General features: G+C 44.2%; 1 protein-coding gene across 1 annotated transcript in view; it reads left to right on the top strand.

The window, feature by feature from the left end:
* The window catches only part of insra (insulin receptor a), a 158,128-nt gene that overhangs the window by 129,595 nt on the left and 4,509 nt on the right, over window positions 1–24,024 (top strand). Inside the window, exons 11-20 of the mRNA XM_045205955.1 lie at window positions 3,550–3,717; window positions 9,345–9,543; window positions 10,046–10,335; window positions 10,911–11,050; window positions 11,769–11,928; window positions 12,059–12,158; window positions 15,098–15,165; window positions 22,395–22,624; window positions 23,363–23,473; window positions 23,744–23,906. Coding sequence (XP_045061890.1) covers window positions 3,550–3,717; window positions 9,345–9,543; window positions 10,046–10,335; window positions 10,911–11,050; window positions 11,769–11,928; window positions 12,059–12,158; window positions 15,098–15,165; window positions 22,395–22,624; window positions 23,363–23,473; window positions 23,744–23,906 — 1,629 coding nt within the window. The remainder of the gene's footprint in view (window positions 1–3,549; window positions 3,718–9,344; window positions 9,544–10,045; window positions 10,336–10,910; window positions 11,051–11,768; window positions 11,929–12,058; window positions 12,159–15,097; window positions 15,166–22,394; window positions 22,625–23,362; window positions 23,474–23,743; window positions 23,907–24,024) is intronic.

Below are 24,024 nucleotides of genomic sequence, written 5' to 3'. Positions count from 1 at the left end.
TGCCGACGACACAACAGTGGTAGGCCTGATCACTGACAACGACGAGACAGCCTATAGGGAGGAGGTCAGAGACCTGGCCGTGTGGTGCCAGGATAACAACCGCTCCCTCAACGTGATCAAGACAAAGGAGATGATTGTGGACTACAGGAAAAAGGACTGAGCACGCCCCCATTCTCATCGACGGGGCTGTAGTGGAGCAGGTTGAGAGCTTCAAGTTCCTTGGTGTCCACATCACCAACAAACTATCATGGTCCAAACACACCAAGACAGTTGTGAAGAGGGCACGACAAAGCCTATTCCCCCTCAGGAGACTGAAAATATTTTCCATGGGTCCTCAGATCCTCAAAAACGTATACAGCTGCATCCTGACTTGTTGCATCCTGACCGGTTGCATCACCGCCTGGTATGGCAACTGCTCGGCCTCCGACCGCAAGGCACTACAGAGGGTGGTGCGTACGGCCCAGTACATCACTGGGGCCAAGCTTCCTGCCATTCAGGACCTCTATACCAGGCGGTGTCAGAGGAAGGCCCTAAAAATTGTCAAAGACTCCAGCCACTCTAGTCATAGACTGTTCTCTCTGCTATCGCACGGCAAGTGGTACCGGAGCGCCAAGTCTTGGTCCAAAAGTCTTCTTAAAATCTTCTACCCCCAAGCCATAAGACAAGACTCATGAACAGTTAATCAAATGGCTACCCAGACTATTTGCATTTTTCCCCCAGCCCCTCTTTTACGCTGCTGCTACTCTCTGTTTATTATCTATGCATAGTCACTTTAACTCTACCTACATGTACAGTTGAAGTCGGAAGTTTACATACACCTTAGCCAAATACATTTAAACTCAGTTTTTCACAATTCCTGACATTTAATCCTAGTAAAAATTCCCTGTTTTAGGTCAGTTAGGATCACCACTTTATTTTAAGAATGTGAAACGTCAGAATAATAGTAGAGAGGGATTTATTTCAGCTTTTATTTATTTCATCACATTCCCAGTGGGTCAGAAGTTTACATACACTCAATTAGTATTTGGTAGCTTTGCGTTTACATACACTCAATTAGTATTTGGTAGCTTTGCCTTTAAATAGTTTAACTTGGGTCAAACGTTTCGGGTATCCTTCCACCAGCTTCCCACAATAAGTTGGGTGAATTTTGGCCCATTCCTGACAGAGCTGGTGTAACTGAGTCAGGTTTGTAGGCCTCCTTGCTCGCACACGCTTTTTCAGTTCTGCCCACACATTTTCTATAGGATTGAGGTCAGGGCTTTGTGATGGCCACTCCAATACCTTGACTTTGTTGTCCTTAAGCCATTTTGCCACAACTTTGGAAGTATGCTTGGGGTCATTGTCCATTTGGAAGACCCATTTGCGACCAAGCTTTAACTTCCTGACTGATGTCTTGAGATGTTGCTTCAATATATCCACCTAATTTTTCTTCCTCATGATGCCATCTATTTTGTGAAGTGCACCAGTCCCTCTTGCAGCAAATCGCCCCTACATCATTATGCTGCCACTCCAATGCTTCACATTTGGGATGGTGTTCTTCGGCTTGCAAGGCACCACCTTTTTCCTCCAAACATAACGATGGTCATTATGGCCAAACAGTTCTATTTTTGTTTCATCAGACCAGAGGACATTTCTCCAAAAAGTACGATCTTTGTCCCCATGTGCAGTTGCAAACCGCTATTTCATGGTGGTTTTGGAGCAGTGGCTTCTTCCTTTCTGAGCGGCCTTTCAGGTTATGTCGATATAGGACTCGTTTTACTGTGGATATAGATACTTTTGTACCTGTTTCCTCCAGCATCTTCACAAGGTCCTTTGCTGTTGTTCTGGGATTGATTTGCACGTTTTGCACCAAAGTACGTTCATCTCTAGGAGACAGAATGCGTCTCCTTCCTGAGCGGTATGACGGCTGCGTGGTCCCATGGTGTTTATACTTGCGTACTATTGTTTGTACAGATGAACGTGGTACCTTCAGGCGTTTGGAAATTGCTCCCAAGGATGAACCAGACTTGTGGAGGTCTACCATTTCTTTTTTGAGGTCTTGGCTGATTTCTTTTGATTTTCCCATGATGTCAAGCAAAGAGGCACTGAGGTTGAAGGTAGGCCTTGAAATACATCCACAGGTACACCTCCAATTGACTCAAATGATGTCAATTAGCCTATCAGAAGCTTCTAAAGCCATGACATCGTTTTCTGGAATTTTCCAAGCTGTTTAAAGGCACAGTCAACTTAGTGTATGTAAACTTCTGACCCACTGGAATTGTGATACAGTGAATTATAAGTCAAATAATCAGTCTGTAAACAATTGTTGGAAAAATTACTTGTGTCATGCACAAAGTAGATGTCCTAACCGACTTGCCAAAACTATAGTTTGTTAACAAGAAATTTGTGGAGTGTTTGAAAAACAAGTGCCCCCGCACATTGACTCCGTACCGGTACCCCCCGTATATATAGCCTCGCTATTGTAATTTTACTGCTGCTCTTTAATTATTCTTAATAAAAAAATTTACTTATCTATTCTTTACTTAACACTTATTTTTCTTAAAACTGCATTGTTGGTTAAGGGCTTGTAAGTAAGCATTTCTCTGTAAGATTGTATTCGGCGCATGTGACAAATAAAATTTGATTTGATTTGATATGCAGGTAGCGTTCTCCTGGCATCCACCGAACCCAGATTCGTCCATCGGACTGCCAGATGGTGAAGCGTGATTCATCACTCCAGAGAACGCGTTTCCACTGCTCCAGTGTCCAATGGCGGCGAGCTTTACACCACTCCAGCCGACGCTTGGCATTGTGCATGGTGATCTTAGGCTTGTGTGCGGCTGCTCGGCCATGGAAACCCATTTCATGAAGCTCCCGACGAACAGTTCCTGTGCTGACGTTGCTTCCAGAGGCAGTTTGGAACTCGGTAGTGAGTGTTGCAACCGAGGACAGACATTTTTACACGCTTCAGCACTCGCCGGTCCCGTTCTGTGAGCTTGTGTGGCCTACCACTTCGCGGCTGAGCCGTTGTTGCTCCTAGACTTTTCCACTTCACAATAACAGCACTTACAGTTGACAGGGGCAGCTCTAACAGGGCAGAAATGTGACAAACTGACTTGTTGGAAAGGTGGCATCCTATGACGGTGCCATGTTGAAAGTCACTGAGCTCTTCAGTACGAGCCATTCTACTTCCAATGTTTGTCTGTGGAGACTGCATGGCTGTGTGCTCAACTTTATACACCTGTCAGCAGTGGGTGTGGCTAAAATAGCTGAATCCACTAATTTGAAGGGGTGTCCACATACACTTGTATATCTAGTGTACCAGCCAGGACAATAAAGCCTGCTACTGTGTCTGTTTACCTGGTTCTTTAATCTGTGATCTTACCTCTCATTCCTCCTCCTCGTCTCACAGCTGATACATACTACAGTTAAACTTACTGCTAGTTTTATATTTTTATCAGTCAAAAAAAAACTGCCATGGATATGTCTGAGTTAAGTTCTTCTGCAGAATAATAATAATAAAGGTGTTGTATGGTATGATTAACCCCTGGTATCCCCGTCCTCCCCCAGAGCCGTCAGTGCCCCTGGACCCCATCTCCTCCTCCAACTCTTCCTCTCAGATCCTCCTGAAGTGGAAACCTCCCACGGACCCCAACGGGAACATCACTCACTACCTAGTGTACTGTCAGCAGCAGCCTGAGGCCAGCGAACTCTACAAGTTCGACTACTGTCAGAAAGGTGAGTCTTTCTATGTGTGAACAGTTCTGTTCTATTCTATTCTACTGTTCTGTTCTATTCTACTGTGCTGTTCTATTCTACTGTTCTGCTGTTCTATTCTGTTCTATTCTACTGTTCTGTTCTATTCTACTGTGCTGTTCTATTCTACTGTTCTGCTGTTCTATTCTGTTCTATTCTACTGTTCTGTTCTATTCTACTGTGCTGTTCTATTCTACTGTTCTGCTGTTCTATTCTGTTCTATTCTACTGTGCTGTTCTATTCTGCTGTTCTATTCTGTTCTATTCTACTGTTCTGTTCTATTCTACTGTGCTGTTCTATTCTACTGTTCTGCTGTTCTATTCTGTTCTATTCTACTGTTCTGTTCTATTCTACTGTGCTGTTCTATTCTACTGTGCTGTTCTATTCTACTGTTCTGCTGTTCTATTCTATTCTATTCTACTGTTCTGTTCTATTCTACTGTGCTGTTCTATTCTACTGTTCTGCTGTTCTGTTCTGTCCTATTCTACTGTTCTGTTCTATTCTACTGTTCTGTTCTATTCTACTGTTCTGCTGTTCTATTCTACTGTTCTGTTCTGTTCTACTGTTCTGTTCTATTCTACTGTTCTGTTCTATTCTACTGTTCTGTTCTATTCTACTGTTCTGCTGTTCTATTCTGTTCTATTCTACTGTTCTGTTCGATTCTACTGTTCTGTTCTATTCTACTGTTCTGTTCTATTCTACTGTTCTATTCTACTGTTCTGTTCTACTGTTCTGTTCTGTTCTATTCTACTGTTCTGTTCTATTCTACTGTTCTGCTGTTCTATTCTACTGTTCTGCTGTTCTATTCTACTGTTCTGTTCTACTGTTCTGTTCTGCTGTTCTGTTCTACTGTTCTATTCTACTGTTCTGTTATATTCTACTGTTCTGTTCTATTCTACTGTTCTGTTCTATTCTACTGTTCTGCTGTTCTATTCTGTTCTATTCTGCTGTTCTATTCTGTTCTATTCTACTGTTCTGTTCTATTCTACTGTTCTGTTCTATTCTACTGTTCTGCTGTTCTGTTCTATTCTACTGTTCTGCTGTTCTGTTCTATTCTATTCTACTGTTCTATTCTGTTCTACTGTTCTCTCTGGATCATACAGATCATATAGTTATGCGACTATAATTATTTTGACAACTGCCAGTGTGTATTTCTCCGGTGGACTATTCTATTCTAGTGATGGGGGAAATCGATACAGTAGAGTATCGCAATATTATTTTTGACGTTATTAGTATCGATTCTCTAAACAAATACAATTAATGTTTTTTTTTTTTTTTTTGCTATGTAGTTAACGTAAGCTAGCGCTAGTCGGCTGTAGCTGTGCCAAAACTCTGGTATTTCTCATTCTATAGCTTGTTATCCATCTTCTTTTTAAATGGTGACCAACGTGTTTTCAGCACTTTTATTTCCATGAATGATCAAAACTAGTTTTCTCATGGCTCTCTCTTGTCCCTCTGCAGTAGACATGGTGCGCGATATGTTTGAAACATCCAATCGCAGTACATATAGAATCGTGAGAATCGCAATATCCTATCGGCACCTAAGTATGGTGATAATATAGTATCGTGAGGTCACTGGCAATTCCCAGCCCTATTTGTTTTACCTTTGTCGTAATAAGGAGTCTCATTGAGACCAAGGACTCTTTCACAAGGGAGCCCTGCATACACATCATTTACAAAATGCAATATAATACAAATATTACAAATACATTTCCAGAATTATTCTATTCTGTTCTATTGGACTACTGCCGGAAAGGTCAGGGGCTGTGATTCAGAAGTTCTGTGATTCAGAGGTGGATGGAATGGTTCCTTTCACTAACAAGTGGCAGTCAGACAAGCTCTACTTTAACAGCCTCTTCTACCCTCATGCACTCACCCAGACAGTCTAGAGTCTAGACAACACTAGTCTGGAGGGGATCATGTGAGACACTGAGGACAGTTACTGACAGGCTCCCCTGATTTTGTGATCAGAGGGTAGTGCGTACGGCCCAGTACATCACTGGGGCCAAGCTTCCTGCCATCCAGGACCTCTATACCAGGCGGTGTCAGAGGAAGACCCTCAAAATTGTCAAAGACTCCAGCCACCCTAGTCATAGACTGTTCTCTCTGCTACCGCACGGCAAAAGGCTTCTCAACAGCTTCTACCCCCAAGCCATAAGACTCCTGAACAGCTAATCATGGCTACCCGGACTATTTGCACTGCCCCCCCACCCCATCTTTTTACGCTGCTGCTACTCTGTTAATTATTTATGCATAGTCACTTTAACTCTACCCACATGTACAGTGGGGAAAAAAAGTATTTAGTCAGCCACCAATTGTGCAAGTTCTCCCACTTAAAAAGATGAGAAAGGCCTGTAATTTTCATCATAGGTACACGTCAACTATGACAGACAAATTGAGGAAAAAAATCCAGAAAATCCCATTGTAGGATTTTTTATGAATTTATTTGCAAATTATGGTGGAAAATAAGTATTTGGTCACCTACAAACAAGCAAGATTTCTGGCTCTCACAGACCTGTAACTTCTTCTTTCAGAGGCTCCTCTGTCCTCCACTCGTTACCTGTATTAATGGCACCTGTTTGAACTTGTTATCAGTATAAAATACACCTGTCCACAACCTCAAACAGTCACACTCCAAACTTCACAATGGCCAAGACCAAAGAGCTGTCAAAGGACACCAAAAACAAAATTGTAGACCTGCACCAGGCTGGGAAGACTGAATCTGCAATAGGTAAGCAGCTTGGTTTGAAGAAATCAACTGTGGGAGCAATTATTAGGAAATGGAAGACATACAAGACCACTGATAATCTCCCTCGATCTGGGGCTCCACGCAAGATCTCACCCCGTGGGGTCAAAATGATCACAAGAACGGTGAGCAAAAATCCCAGAACCACACGGGGGGACCTAGTGAATGACCTGCAGAGAGCTGGGACCAAAGTAACAAAGCCAACCATCAGTAACACACTACGCCGCCAGGGACTCAAATCCTGCAGTGCGAGACGTGTCCCCCTGCTTAAGCCAGTACATGTCCAGGCCCGTCTGAAGTGCATTTGGATGATCCAGAAGAGGATTGGGAGAATGTCATATGGTCAGATGAAACCAAAATATAACTTTTTGGTAAAAACTCAACTCGTCATGTTTGGAGGACAAAGAATGCTGAGTTGCATCCAAAGAACACCATACCTACTGTGAAGCATGGGGTTGGAAACATCATGCTTTGGGGCTGTTTTTCTGCAAAGGGACCAGGACGACTGATCCGTGTAAAGGAAAGAATGAATGGGGCCATGTATCGTGAGATTTTGAGTGAAACCCTCCTTCCATCAGCAAGGGCATTGAAGATGAAACGTGGCTGGGTCTTTCAGCATGACAATGATCCCAAACACACCGCCCGGGCAACGAAGGAGTGGCTTCGTAAGAAGCATTTCAAGGTCCTGGAGTGGCCTAGCCAGTCTCCAGATCTCAACCCCATAGAAAATCTTTGGAGGGAGTTGAAAGTCTGTGTTGCCCAGCGACAGCCCCAAAACATCACTGCTCTAGAGGAGATCTGCATGGAGGAATGGGCCAAAATACCAGCAACAGTGTGTGAAAACCTTGTGAAGACTAACAGAAAACGTTTGACCTGTGTCATTGCCAACAAAGGGTATATAACAAAGTATTGAGAAACTTTTGTTATTGACCAAATACTTATTTTCCACCATCATATGCCAATAAATTCATTAAAAATCCTACAATGTGATTTTCTGGATTTTTTTTCTCATTTTGTCTGTCATAGTTGACGTGTACCTATGATGAAAATTACAGGCCTCTCTCATCTTTTTAAGTGGGAGAACTTGCACAATTGGTGGCTGACTAAATACTTTTTTTCCCCACTGTACATATTACCTCAACTACCTCAACTAGCCGGTGCCCCCGCACATTGACTCTGCACCAGTACCCCCCTGTATATATAGCCTCCCTACTGTTATTTTATTTTACTTCTGCTCTTTTTTTCTAAACACTTTTTTGTTGTTGTTTTATTTTACTTTTTTATTAAGAAATAAATGCACTGTTGGTTAAGGGCTGTAAGTAAGCATTTCACTGTAATGTCTACACCTGTTGTATTCGGTGCATGTGGCAAATATAATTTGATTTGATTTGATTTGTGATGGGAGTCTTGACCAATGTTCTCTCTTAATTTTTTTCCGGCACTGAGCATATTTTCCGGTCTACTGAGAGCAAACTTGAACATTGTGACATTTCTGTGCAACTTCCGGCGTGCGTTTACTGTGAACACTAAGGCTGTACCCGCTTTAAGTTACAGTTTGCCTACAGTAGGAGCAAATGTGTGGTGTTCAATGTAGGACTACATTTTACATTTACATTTTAGTCATTTAGCAGCTGCTCTTTCTACATTTCTAAATTTCTAATGGATATTCCCATCTCTGGCATGAAACCGCTCGCATGTGCAGTGCGCATTTTAGAACAGCTTTTTTCCTGCAAATTGCATTTTAGAACATTCATGCGTAGTCCTACCGACATGTGTACATTGCTGCACCTAAAATGTGAAGAAATAATATTTATCAATATTTTAAACTAAACATTCTGATCTGTTCCATCAGCCGTATTAATTGATACGGCGTATACCATTATGAAAAATGTATGCACTCACTAACTGTAAGTGGCTCTGGATAAGAGCGTCTGCTAAATGACGTAAATTTAAATGTAGTACCTCCACTACACTACTGTAGCTCAACTGGTAGAGCACGGCGCTTGTAACGCCAAGGTAGTGGGTTCGATCCCCGGGACCACCCATATACCCACTGGGGATTAAGAAGTGGGTATACGCACTGCCCACTGAAAGATAAGTGGGTATACCTGTGTATTCCCTCCACTACACACCACGGGTGTTAACTAAAGGGCAAAACTCTAGAGAGTTGAGTGAAGTTCAATCTCGTGCTTCTCTGCCCACGCGCAGCTTAGAGGGAACATTGGTCGTGACACAGAACAGGACCTCTCTCTCTCTCTCTCTCTCTCTCTCTCTCTCTCTCTCGTCTCTGTCTCTGTCTCTCTCTCTCTCTCTCTCTCTCTGTCTCTCTCTCTGTCTCTCTCTCTCTCTCTCTCTCTCTCTCTCTCTCTCTCTCTCTCTCTCTGCTCTCTCTCTCTCTCTCTCTCTGTCTCTCTCTCTCTCTCTCTCTCTCTCTCTCTCTCTCTCTCTCTCTCTCTCTGTCCTCTCTCTCTCTCTCTGTCTCTCTCTCTCTCTCTCTCTCTCTCTCTCTGTCTCTCTCTCTCTCTCTCTCTCTCTCTGTCTCTCTCTCTCTCTCTCTCTCTCTCTGTCTCTCTCTCTGTCTCTCTCTCTCTCTGTCTCTCTCTCTGTCTCTCTCTCTCTCTCTCTCTCTCTGTCTCTCTCTCTCTCTCTCTCTCTCTGTCTCTCTCTCTCTCTCTCTCTCTGTCTCTCTCTCTCTGTCTCTCTCTGTCTCTCTCTCTCTGTCTCTCTCTGTCTCTCTCTCTGTCTCCCTCTCTCTCTCTCTCTCTCTCTCTCTCTCTCTCTCTCCCTCCCTTCCTCCAGGTATGAAGCTGCCATCGCGGGTGTCTATCTCTCGGTCTCTAACTCTGTCTCCCTCTCTGTTTAGGTATGAAACTGCCTTCACGGGTGCCCACCCAGGTCGACAGTGATGAAGAGGCTAAGTGGAACCAGACTGAGGATGAGGGGCAGGGTGGCCGTTGTTGTGCCTGTCCCAAAACAGAGAAACAACTGAAGAAGGAGGCCGAGGACTCAGAGTACCGCAAGACCTTTGAGAACTACATCCACAATGAGGTCTTCCTGCTCAAGTATGTATGACAACTACGTCAGCCAGTCAGCCAGCCAGTCAGCGAGTCAGCCAGCCAGCCAGTCAGTCAGTTAATCAATGTCTTTATTGTCCTAATTGGGACATTTGTTGTGTAGTCAGGGTACAAAAGTATATATACATAACATTTACACACAAATCCCCAGATGGTTGTTTTAGATTAGCTCTGTCTGTATCTTGTTGTCATTTTAAACCTAAGGCTGCGTTTACACAGGCAGCCCAATTCTTATCTTTTGCCGAATGATTGGCAAAATATCTGCTCTGATTTGGTCAGAAGACCAATTAGTGGCAAAAATATCAGAATTGAATGGTCTTCAATGCTAATCAAAGCCCCAGTGCTCCCCCTGGTGGTAAACATTCAGAAGTTACCTGCACTAAGTCTCATCAGCACTCTGCCCAGTAGCAGTAACCTTAACAGTATGATGTGTTTTGTAAACAGTTAACGCTAAATCAATACAATTTGATTGATTATCCCCCCCCCCCAGATCAACCAGGCAGCGCCGCTCAGCCATGGGCGTAGCTAATCGGACGCAGCCTTCGTTCGCGACGACGCCCCCCACCCTGCCTGAAGGTTACGCCACCCGCGGCCCAGACGAAGAGGATGGTGTGGAGAGCACTAAGGTCCAGCTGACTGTGTTCTCCAAGGAGTCCACGGTCATCTCCGGCCTCCGACACTTCACCTCGTACCAGATTGATGTGTTGGCCTGTAACCACCCCACAGACCCTTCACGCTGCAGTATGGCAGCCTTCGTCTCAGCTCGCACCATGCCTGAGGGTGAGGCTATATAAATACGATAATAAACCTGGTACTTTGATTCCTGGATGCTGATTGGCTGAAACAGCATTTCAGTTGTGTGTGTGTGTGTGTGTGTATATCAGACAATATACATCTACATTTACATGTTAGTCAATTTAGCAGACGCTCTTATCCAGAGCGACTTACAGTTAGTGAGTGCATACATTGCGCGACTAAGGTCTCCTCTGCAAAAATGCCGAAATTAATGACAGATTTCTTGAGTTAGCTTAGATTAATTCTGACTATTTTGGCTACAGCGTCTCAAGATGGACAAACGGTACTATTGCTATCGTTTTTCAAGCGAAGATCTTTTAAGGGAGTATGCGAGCACACTTGTTCGGTTTACCTAGCCAAGTTCGGCTATGCACCTGCCGAACCTACGGATACTGACGCCTTAAAGGGATACTTCAGGATGTTGGCAATGAGGCCCTTTATCTACTTCCCCAGAGTCAGATGAACTCGTGGACACCATTTTTATGTCTGTAGTTTTTAGGTTTGTAGTATTGGGATAGAGTAAAGCGGCCATTTTAAAACCTTGTGTATCCTGTCAACAGACAAAGCAGATGACATCGTGGGCCCCATCAGCTATGATGTGTCTGAGTACTCTGTTCACATCAAGTGGCTGGAGCCCAAAGCTCCCAATGGAATGATCATCCTGTACGAAGTCAACTACAAGAGACTGGGAGACACAGAGGTGAGAGCTCTGACACATCACACACACACACACAGTCACGTAAGCAGACAAACACACACACATGCATGAAAACACACACACAGGCATGAAAACACACACACAGGCATGAAAACACACACACAGGCATGAAAACACACACACAGGCATGAAAACACACAGACTGGCATGAAAACACACAGACTGGCATGAAAACACACACTTAAAATACTGGACATATGATGTGCCCACATGTCTCACTTAGTATAATTCCGACTTGAACACAAGTCTCTCTGCTCTCGTTTATAAAATAGGACCGTTAATGTAATCATAGCCATGTTGCATCAGCGCTGTGTTTTAGTTACCATGGAAACATCACGCAGGGCACAGCTGATGTCACTGATGTTGAAAACAACATAACTCCAGTGGTGGTCGAACAAACATGTTTTTCTCAAATCAGGTCATTTTATTGTTGGCTGTTAATGCAGTGATTTCAAAACACATCTCTGATTGGCTTAGACATTATATTCTATTAGGTCGGTGTGTTCCTAGCGGATCTGACTTCCGTCTAATATTACGTCTGCACTTTTCCTTCTTTCCTCTTCTCAATCAATCGTTCACATTTTATTTATATATCGAATTGGCTTTATTCAACTCTTCTCTCCCCTCCAACTCCTCTCCTTTCCTCCTGAAATTGTTTTATGAAACATATTGTGTGTGTGTGTGTGTGTGTGTGTGTCAGGAGTTGCACCACTGTGTGTCCAGGAAGATGTACCAGCAGTCGGAGGGCTGCAAGCTGAGAGTGGTGCACCCTGGGAACTACACCGTGAGGATCCGAGCCACGTCGCTGGCAGGAAACGGCTCCTGGACCGACCCCACACACTTCTACGTACAGGACCTGCGTAAGAAAGACACACACACACACACCACTGACAGCTTGACCAATCAGTGAATCAATCCAATATCATTTGTATATAGAACTTTTACAGTAGCAGTAGCCTGGCCTAAAACTCCATGGCAACGTGTTTTTAGGGGTGGACCCATCCAGCCTATTGATTATCGTTGGTCCAGTCATCTTTGTCGTTCTGCTGATACTGGTGGCAGCGGGAGGATTCGTCGTGTTCAGGAAGAAGTAAGTCTTGTGGCTTCTCTGCATCCGTCTTACTTCGGGCCAACCCAACTGTCCGTGAAAGAAACGGCCTGGTGTGTAGTCTCAGCTGTTGGTGAAGGAGTACGTAGTGTTAGACAGCTTCTCTCCTGACTAGTAGTACTACACCAGTAGTAATTGCAGGCTTTTGTTAGAGCCCAGCACTAACACGCCTGGCTCAAATAACAGTGGTCTAGATTTGTATTTTATTTCAAGACCAGGCTGAATTGTGCTTAATTTATTATGTCTTACTTCTACAGTCAGACTATACTTTGGGGAAAAAAACAAGATTCTACATTCAATTAAAAATAGTCCTAGCTTTCATAATTACAGTTTAAAAAGTGGTTATAAATGAAGACCTTGATTAGTTTAATCAGCTGTGTTACGGCTGGGATGGTCATTGATTGCTCTCTGTTGTTATCATAACAATAACGTTAGTCCTAGTGTACACTCTGTTACTTCTGTTACCTGTATTAACCTTATGATTATGATGGTATTTATTTGGTATCTCTCTGTGTTGTTACTTGTTATATAATCATGATATATTATGAATTATAAACTGGGTGGTTCGAGCCCTGAATGCTGATTGGCTGACAGCCGTGGTATATCAGACCGTATACCACGGGTATACTCTAATTACGTTGGTAACCAGTTTATAATAGCAATAAGGCACCTCAGGGGGTTTGTGGTATATGGACAATATACCACGGCTAAGGGCTGTATCCAGCCACTCCAAGTGGCGTCGTGCATAAGAACAGCCCTTAGCTGTGCTATATTGGCCATATACAGTGTATTTGGAAAGTATTCAGACCCCTTCACTTTTTCCACATTTTGTTACGAATATTATTTATTATTTATTATTTATTTTTATCCTCATCAGTGTACACACAATACCCCATAATAACAAAGTGGAAACAGGATTTTAATTGTTTTTGCAAATGTATTATAAAATAAAAACAGATACCTTATTTACATAACTATTCAGACCCTTTGCTATGAGACTGGAAATTGAGCTCAGGTGCATCCTGTTTCCATTGATCATCCTTGAGATGAAAAGACAGGCTAAGTGGGCGGGGAGCTTATATTCATGAGCTCGCTTTGACTGACAGCTCTTTGAAACGCCTATGTCAAGGAACTTGGATGCAGTGAGCAGTGTTGCAGAAAAATTATCTCAAGCAAATTCGGTGATACACAAAGCAACTCAAACAACATTGAAATTGCATCAGTGATATACAGCCCATTCGGAAAGTATTCAGACCCCGTTCCTTTTTTCCACATTTTGTTATGTTACAGCCTTATTCTAAAATGGATTAAATACAAAATGTTCCTCATCAATCTACACACAATACCCCATAATGACAAAGCGAAAACAGGTTTGTAGAAATGTTTGCAAATGTATAAAATAAATAAAACAGAAATACCTCATTTACATAAGTATTCAGGCCTTTTGCTATGAGACTCGAAATTGAGCTCAGGTGCATCCTGTTTCCATTGAACATCCTTGAGATGTTTCAACAACTTGATTGGAGTCCACCTGTGGTAAATTCAATTGATTGGACATGATTTGGAAAGGCACACACCTGTCTATATGAGGTCCCACAGTTGACAGTGCATGTCAGAGCAAAAACCAAGCCATTAGGTCGAATGAATTGTCCGTTGAGCGCCGAGACAGGATTGTGTCGAGGCACAGATCTGGGGAAGGGTACCAAAACATTTCTGCAGCATTGAAGGTCCCGAAGAACACAGTGGCCATCATTCTTAAATGGAAGAAGTTTGGAACCACCAAGACTCTTCCTAGAGCTGGCTGCCCGGCCAAACTGAGCAATCGGGGGAGAAGGGCCCTGGTCAGGGAGGTGACCAAGAACCTGATGGTGACCAAGAACCCGATGGTCACTCTGACAGAGCTCCAGAGTTCCTCTGTGGAGATGGGAGAACCTTCCAGAAGGACAACCATCTCTGCAGCTCTCCACCAATCAGGCCTTTATGGTGGAGTGGCCAGACGGAAGCCACTCCTCAGTAAAAGGCACATGACAGCCCACTTGGAGTTTCCCAAAAGGCACCTGAAGGACTCTCAGACCATGAGAAACAGGATTCTCTGGTCTGATGAAACCAAGATTGAACTCTTTGGCCTGAATGCCAAGTGTCACGTCTGGAGGAAACCAGGCACCGCTCATCACCTGGCCAATACTATCCCTACGGTGAAGCATGGTGGTGGCAGCATCATGCTGTGGGGATGTTTTTCAGCGGCAGGGACTGGGAGACTAGTCAGGATCGAGGGAAAGATGAACGGAGCAAAGTACAGAGAGATCTTTGATGAAAACCTGCTCCACAGCGCTCAGGACCTCAGACTGGGGCAAGGGTCACCTGCCAACAGGACATCGACCCTAAGCACACAGCCAAGACAACGCAGGAGGGGCTTCGGGACAAGTCTCTGAATGTCCTTGAGTGGCCCAGCCAGAGCCCGGACTTGAACCCACTCAAACATCTCTGGAGAGACCTGAAAATAGCTGTGCAGTGATGCTCCCCATCCAACCTGACAGAGCTTGAGAGGATCTGCAGAGAAGAATGGGAGAAACTCCCCAAATACAGGTGTGCCAAGCTTGTAGCGTCATACCCAAGAAGACTCAAGGCTGTAATCGCTGCCAAAGGTGCTTCAACAAAGTACTGAGTAAAGGGTCTGACTACTTATGTAAATGTAATATTTCACTTTATATGTTTTATTTTTGGGGGGCCAAAATTTATAAAAACCTGTTTTTGCTTTGTATTTATGTATTGATGAGAGATAAAAAATAAAAATAATTTTTTTTAGAATAAGGCTGTAACGTAACAATGTGGAGAAAGTGAAGGGGTCTGAATACTTTCCCGAATGCAATGTACCACATGCCTTATTGCTTAACTCGACCTCCTTGTTTTTCCCAACCAAGGCAAACCCAGGGCCCCTCTGGACCTCTCTACACCTCCTCCAACCCAGAGTACCTCAGTGCTGCTGACAGTAAGGACACATTATAAACTGATTCTATATTCTCAGCAGACCTTTGTGAATACACCTGTATAAAAGCATAGCTGACTGGATTTTGATGTTGACACTAGTATACCATGTAAATAGACAATCACTGACACATACTACTAGCTGGCTATGCGAATTAGAGAAGTACAATGTACAATACTTGTTAGTTTGTGGATTGTAGCGTCCTGGGGCCTCATTTATCAGAAGTGCATGCGCACAAAAAAAAGTAAGCCATGCGTGCGCCTGTTTTCCCGCAAAGGTTGTTATTTATCCGTTTTGAACTTGACGGGAAAGTTTGCGTATCTCCGTGGAAATCTCAGACAATGCATACGCCCAACTTCTAGTGGTTGATCAATTGTATTGCAAGCAAATATTGTTATTTTGGGGGAAATTGAGGTATTTGACAAACAGGAATTATAATAATGGTAGACTCATAAAAACATAAAAACATATATGCCTAATGATAAAACAGATGCATTTGCCGTTGGTAAGAAGATCGCATAGCAGCATGTCGCCTAATATATTTCTTTAACTTTTATTATATAGGCCTAAATCATATTACAGGACATGTCTCTCCTTTTCTGACATGACGGGTTTATTCCTGCTACACAACAAATACTAGGTTCATTCAATTGCCAACCGTGCTCGTAAGTAAATAGAACGGTAACCTATGACAGTATGGGTAGACTACAGTACTTCTATGCGACAGGAGCGTGACATCATAGCCTATTTAATCTGAGCCTATTCCAAGGCAGGAGATCGAAACAGAATCATGAATTGATAAACTAAATATTGAACAATTCCTATTTTGCATAGAAGTGTGGGCTGTCGGCAGCATTTACTTTTAAATTGTTCAATAGACCATCAATCTTGCAGAATCCGCGGCCAGTGTTTGGCACTCGCTATAGCCGGCATGCATTTTTTGTTTAAAGGTTCTGAACAGGAATTTTTCTCTCATGGCTAACTACCAGGAAGTTTGAAAAGACAGGTTGAGTTGGCGGGGAGCTTATATTCATGAGCTCGCTTTGACTGACAGCTCTTTGAAACGCCTATGTCAAGGAACTTGGATACAGTGAGCAGTGTTGCAGAAAAATTATCTCAAGCAAATTCGGTGATACACAAAGCAACTCAAACAACATTGAAATTGCATCAATGATATACAGTGCATTCGGAAAGTATTCAGACCCCTTTCCTTTTTCCACATTTTGTTATGTTACAGCCTTATTCTAAAATGGATTAAATACAAAACGTTCCTCATCAATCTACACACAATACCCCATAATGACAAAGCGAAAACAGGTTTGTAGAACATTTTGCAGAAATACCTCATTTACATAAGTATTCAGACCTTTTGCTATGAGACTCGAAATTGAGCTCAGGTGCATCCTGTTTCCATTGATCATCCTTGAGATGTTTCTACAACTTGATTTGGAGTCCACCTGTGGTAAATTCAATTGATTGGACATGATTTGGAAAGGTACACACCTGTCTATATAAGGTCCCACAGTTGACAGTGCATGTCAGAGCAAAAAACAAGCCATGAGGTCGAAGAAATTGTCTGTAGAGCTCCGAGACAGGATTGTATCGAGGCACAGATCTGGGGAAGGGTACCAACACGTTTCTGCAGCACTGAAGGTCCCCAAGAACACATTGACCTCCATCATTCTTAAATGGAAGAAGTTTGGAACCACCAAGACTCTTCCTAGAGCTGGCTGCCCGGCCAAACTGAGCAATCGGGGGAGAAGGGCCGTGGTCAGGGAGGTGACCAAGAACTCAATGGTCACTCTGACAGAGCTCCAGAGTTCCTCTGTGGAGATGGGAGAACCTTCCAGAAGGACAACCATCTCTGCAGCTCTCCACCAATCAGGCCTTTATGGTAGAGTGGCCAGACAGAAGCCACTCCTCAGTAAAAGGGACATGACAGCCCTCTTGGAGTTTGCCAAAAGGCACCTAAAGGACTCTCAGACCATGAGAAACAAGATTCTCTGGTCTGATGAAACCAAGTTTGAACTCTTTTGCCTGAATGCCAAGTGTCACATCTGGAGGAAACCTGGCACCATCCCTACGGTGAAGCATGGTGATGGCAGCATCATGCTGTGGGGATGTTTTTCAGCGGCAAGGACTGGGAGACTAGTCGGGATCGAGGGAGAGATTAATGGAGCAAAGTACAGAGTGATCCTTGACGAAAACCTGCTCCAGAGTACTCAGGACCTCAGACTGGGGGCGAAGGTTCACCTTCCAACAGGACAACGACCCTAAGCACACAGCCAAGACAACGCAAGAGTGGCTTCGGGACAAGTCTCTGAATGTCCTTGAGTGGCCCAGCCAGAGCCCGGACTTGAACCCGATCTAACATCTCTGGACAAACCTGAAAATAGCTGTGCAGCAACGCTCCCCATCCAACCTGACAGAGCTTGAGAGGATCTGCAGAGAAGAATGGGAGAAACTCCCCAAATACAGGTGTGCCAAGCTTGTAGCGTCATACCCAAGAAGACTTGAGGCTGTAATCGCTGCCAAAGGTGCTTCAACAAAGTACTGAGTAAAGGGTCTGAATACTTATGTAAATGTGATATTTCTGTTTTTGCTTTGTCATTATGGGGTATTGTGTGTAGATTGATGAGGGGAAAAAACGATTTAATCCATTTTAGAATAGGGCTGTAACGTAACAAAATGTGGAAAAAGTCAAGGGGTCTGAATACTTTCCGAAGGCACTCTATATATTAATTTATACATCTCCCGTTTAGCATATCTCTTGTGATGCGGTTCACCGCAGCACTGACTGATGTGTTGACTTGACAACTGCGTCGGAGTTTTGAACGACCCTTTCCCCCCTTTTGTTCCATGCTGGCTGAAGACCTAGCTAGCCAGTAACTAGCTAACACCAGACACAGATGAAGACCTAGCTAGCCAGTAACTAGCTAACACCAGACAGAGATGAAGACCTAGCTAGCCAGTAACTAGCTAACACCAGACACAGATGAAGAACTAGCTAGCCAGTAACTAGCTAACACCAGACACAGATGAAGACCTAGCTAGCCAGTAACTAGCTAACACCAGACACAGATGAAGACCTAGCTAGACAGGAACTAGCTAACACCAGACACAGATGAAGACCTAGCTAGACAGTAACTAGCTAACACCAGACACAGATGAAGACCTAGCTAGCCAGTAACTAGCTAACACCAGACACAGATGAAGAACTAGCTAGCCAGTAACTAGCTAACACCAGACACAGATGAAGAACTAGCTAGCCAGTAACTAGCTAACACCAGACACAGATGAAGACCTAGCTAGCCAGTAACTAGCTAACACCAGACACAGATGAAGACCTAGCTAGCCAGGAACTAGCTAACACCAGACACAGATGAAGACCTAGCTAGACAGTAACTAGCTAACACCAGACACAGATGAAGACCTAGCTAGCCAGTAACTAGCTAACACCAGACACAGATGAAGAACTAGCTAGCCAGTAACTAGCTAACACCAGACAGAGATGAAGACCTAGCTAGCCAGTAACTAGCTAACACCAGACACAGATGAAGACCTAGCTAGCCAGGAACTAGCTAACACCAGACACAGATGAAGACCTAGCTAGCCAGTAACTAGCTAACACCAGACACAGATGAAGACCTAGCTAGCCAGTAACTAGCTAACACCAGACACAGATGAAGACCTAGCTAGCCAGGAACTAGCTAACACCAGACACAGATGAAGACCTAGCTAGCCAGTAACTAGCTAACACCAGACACAGATGAATACCTAGCTAGCCAGTAACTAGCTAACACCAGACACAGATGAAGACCTAGCTAGCCAGTAACTAGCTAACACCAGACACAGATGAAGACCTAGCTAGCCAGGAACTAGCTAACACCAGACACAGATGAAGACCTAGCTAGCCAGGAACTAGCTAACACCAGACAGATGAAGACCTAGCTAGCCAGTAACTAGCTAACACCAGACACAGATGAAGACCTAGCTAGACAGTAACTAGCTAACACCAGACACAGATGAAGACCTAGCTAGACAGTAACTAGCTAACACCAGACACAGATGAAGACCTAGCTAGACAGTAACTAGCTAACACCAGACAGAGATGAAGAACTAGCTAGCCAGTAACTAGCTAACACCAGACACAGATGAAGAACTAGCTAGCCAGTAACTAGCTAACACCAGACACAGATGAAGAACTAGCTAATCAGTAACTAGCTAACACCAGACAGAGATGAAGACCTAGCTAGACAGTAACTAGCTAACACCAGACAGAGATGAAGAACTAGCTAGCCAGTAACTAGCAAACACCAGACACAGATGAAGACCTAGCTAGCCAGTAACTAGCTAACACCAGACACAGATGAAGACCTAGCTAGACAGTAACTAGCTAACACCAGACACAGATGAAGAACTAGCTAGCCAGTAACTAGCTAACACCAGACACAGATGAAGACCTAGCTAGCCAGTAACTAGCTAACACCAGACACAGATGAAGACCTAGCTAGCCAGGAACTAGCTAACACCAGACACAGATGAAGACCTAGCTAGACAGTAACTAGCTAACACCAGACACAGATGAAGACCTAGCTAGCCAGTAACTAGCTAACACCAGACACAGATGAAGAACTAGCTAGCCAGTAACTAGCTAACACCAGACAGAGATGAAGACCTAGCTAGCCAGTAACTAGCTAACACCAGACACAGATGAAGACCTAGCTAGCCAGGAACTAGCTAACACCAGACACAGATGAAGACCTAGCTAGCCAGTAACTAGCTAACACCAGACACAGATGAAGACCTAGCTAGCCAGTAACTAGCTAACACCAGACACAGATGAAGACCTAGCTAGCCAGGAACTAGCTAACACCAGACACAGATGAAGACCTAGCTAGCCAGTAACTAGCTAACACCAGACACAGATGAATACCTAGCTAGCCAGTAACTAGCTAACACCAGACACAGATGAAGACCTAGCTAGCCAGTAACTAGCTAACACCAGACACAGATGAAGACCTAGCTAGCCAGGAACTAGCTAACACCAGACACAGATGAAGACCTAGCTAGCCAGGAACTAGCTAACACCAGACAGATGAAGACCTAGCTAGCCAGTAACTAGCTAACACCAGACACAGATGAAGACCTAGCTAGACAGTAACTAGCTAACACCAGACACAGATGAAGACCTAGCTAGACAGTAACTAGCTAACACCAGACACAGATGAAGACCTAGCTAGACAGTAACTAGCTAACACCAGACAGAGATGAAGAACTAGCTAGCCAGTAACTAGCTAACACCAGACACAGATGAAGAACTAGCTAGCCAGTAACTAGCTAACACCAGACACAGATGAAGAACTAGCTAATCAGTAACTAGCTAACACCAGACAGAGATGAAGACCTAGCTAGACAGTAACTAGCTAACACCAGACACAGATGAAGAACTAGCTAGCCAGTAACTAGCAAACACCAGACACAGATGAAGACCTAGCTAGCCAGTAACTAGCTAACACCAGACACAGATGAAGACCTAGCTAGCCAGTAACTAGCTAACACCAGACACAGATGAAGACCTAGCTAGCCAGGAACTAGCTAACACCAGACACAGATGAAGACCAGCTAGCCAGTAACTAGCTAACACCAGACACAGATGAATACCTAGCTAGCCAGTAACTAGCTAACACCAGACACAGATGAAGACCTAGCTAGCCAGTAACTAGCTAACACCAGACACAGATGAAGACCTAGCTAGCCAGGAACTAGCTAACACCAGACACAGATGAAGACCTAGCTAGCCAGGAACTAGCTAACACCAGACAGATGAAGACCTAGCTAGCCAGTAACTAGCTAACACCAGACACAGATGAAGACCTAGCTAGACAGTAACTAGCTAACACCAGACACAGATGAAGACCTAGCTAGACAGTAACTAGCTAACACCAGACACAGATGAAGACCTAGCTAGACAGTAACTAGCTAACACCAGACAGAGATGAAGAACTAGCTAGCCAGTAACTAGCTAACACCAGACACAGATGAAGAACTAGCTAGCCAGTAACTAGCTAACACCAGACACAGATGAAGAACTAGCTAATCAGTAACTAGCTAACACCAGACAGAGATGAAGACCTAGCTAGACAGTAACTAGCTAACACCAGACAGAGATGAAGAACTAGCTAGCCAGTAACTAGCAAACACCAGACACAGATGAAGAACTAGCTAGCCAGTAACTAGCTAACACCAGACAGAGATGAAGACCTAGCTAGCCAGTAACTAGCTAACACCAGACACAGATGAAGCCCTAGCTAGCCAGTAACTAGCTAACACCAGACACAGATGAAGAACTAGCTAGCCAGTAACTAGCTAACACCAGACAGAGATGAAGACCTAGCTAGCCAGTAACTAGCTAACACCAGACACAGATGAAGACCTAGCTAGCCAGTAACTAGCTAACACCAGACAGATGAAGACCTAGCTAGACAGTAACTAGCTAACACCAGACAGAGATGAAAGGGGAAACTTTTAATTATATTTGCTGACACCCTACAGTAAAATGTTGGCTATCTAGCTATATAAACCATGCCCCTTTGCAAACACGCCTTCTTCGATGTTGGTTACAAGGCGGTACTTATTTAAATTCGATAAGAGAATATTATGTTACCATTGGTGTATTAAAATGAGAGTTAAGGTGATGTCACCTTGTCCCCTTAATAATGAACCCAGGTGTTTTACATGGAGGAGGGGACCAGTAACTTTATGATCAAACTTTATCAATGTAGAAGCAACAGTAATTTTGCTTCTACAAAATGACTGTTGCTTTGATCTGATTTCATACTTTGATCTGGTTTCCTTCAAATATCATCACATTTAATTAAAAACATAATTTGGACTGTTCATGACCTTTAAAGTCACTGCAAAAGATTGAAAGATTCTGCCCACACGTCTCAGCAAATGAGGGCTTTTTTTTTTTTACCATGAAAGGTGAATCGAGGGCATTTTCCAGGCGTGGTTGTAGTGCTCGTTCACGAGCGCACAAATATAGTATGACTTTGATTTATCAATGAAAACATGCGTATAGGTTGCGTGCGACAGTTTGATAAATCCCGATAATTTGTTGCGCATGCAAATCCTAGAATCTCCACGTACGCCAGAATTTAGTAAGAAATGTACGCACGGCCCCAGGAGTTTACTGTGTGTGTCTGTGTGTCTGTGTGTGTTCTCTCCAGTGTACGAGCCAGACGACTGGGAGGTGGGCAGGGATAAGATCAACATCCTGCGAGAGCTGGGTCAGGGCTCGTTCGGCATGGTCTACGAGGGCATCGCCAAGGACATCGTGAAGGGAGAGCCAGAGACACATGTGGCGGTGAAGACGGTCAACGAGTCGGCCAGCCTGAGGGAGAGGATAGAGTTCCTCAACGAGGCCTCCGTCATGAAGGGCTTCACCTGCCACCATGTGGTAAGACAGATGGATGGAGAGCAAGAGAGGATAGGGAGAGAGAGAGAGAGAGGATAGGGAGAGCGAGGATGAGAGAGAGAGATGAGAGAGGATGGGGAGAGAGAGGATGAGAGAGAGAGAGAGAGAGAGAGAGAGGATAGGGAGAGAGAGGATAGGGAGAGAGAGGATAGGGAGAGAGAGAGAGAGGATGGGGAGAGGATAGGGAGAGAGAGGATGAGAGAGGATGGGCAGAGAGAGAGAGAGAGGATAGAGGGAGAGAGAGAGAGGGAGAGAGAGGATGGGGAGAGGATAGGGAGAGAGAGAGGATAGGGAGAGAGAGAGAGAGGATAGAGAGAGAGGATAGGGAGAGAGAGAGAGGATGGGGAGAGGATAGGGAGAGATGATAGGGAAAGAGAGGATGAGAGAGAGGGAGAGAGAGAGAGAGAGAGAGGATAGGGAGAGAGAGGATGGACAGAGAGAGAGAGAGAGAGAGAGAGAGAGAGAGAGAGAGAGAGAGGGAGAGAGTTCCTCAATGAGGCCTCCATCATGAAGGGCTTTACTTGCCACCACATGGACCTACAGTGGTTATAGAAGGTGATGTCACCTTAAATTCACATTTTAGTCATTTAGCAGCTTATAATAAGGAAGGTGAGACCACAAACCAGGATCATCACACAAGAACTTTCTTTAAAAAGTGTTGGTAGCTACCGAGGTGCAAGAATCAAAGCAAGTAACGTCAACAAAATGTTTCCTTCTCAGGTGCGTCTGATGGGTGTGGTCTCTAAGGGCCAGCCCACTCTAGTTGTCATGGAGCTGATGACCCATGGCGACCTGAAGAGCTACCTCCGCTGCCTCCGCCCCGACTCTGAGGTACACACACACACACACAGACACACACATATTGGGATCCCTATGCTGCGGGCTGGTCTAGTTGTACAGCCTCCCACTGGAGGCAGCGGTTCGATTCCCCATTCCACCCTGTATCCCTGTCACCTATCCCCCCCTTCTCATATCGAACTATATCACAAATACCCTAAAAAAAACATGTATTTATAAATATTTATAAAAAAATGTTGTGACCCATGTGCCCCCTTGTGGCCTGTAGCAGAATAGCCCTAGTATTAATACATGTGTTATTAGAATAATCCTACTGGGCGCCTGCCTCCAACGCTGAGGGAGATGGTCCAGATGGCGGCAGAGATAGCAGACGGCATGGCCTACCTCAACGCCAAAAAGTTTGTCCACAGAGATCTGGCCGCTAGGAACTGCATGGTGGCACAGGACTTCACTGTCAAGATAGGAGGTATTCTACACACACACATATATACACACACGCACATATACACACACACACATATACACACACACACACACACACATATATACAAACACACATATATACACACACACACATATATACA

This window comes from Coregonus clupeaformis, chromosome 21 (assembly GCF_020615455.1).
Source record: "Coregonus clupeaformis isolate EN_2021a chromosome 21, ASM2061545v1, whole genome shotgun sequence".
Lineage (NCBI taxonomy): Eukaryota > Metazoa > Chordata > Actinopteri > Salmoniformes > Salmonidae > Coregonus > Coregonus clupeaformis.
Note: the sequence above shows the minus strand (reverse complement) of the source record. Positions and strands in the feature narration are given on the sequence as shown.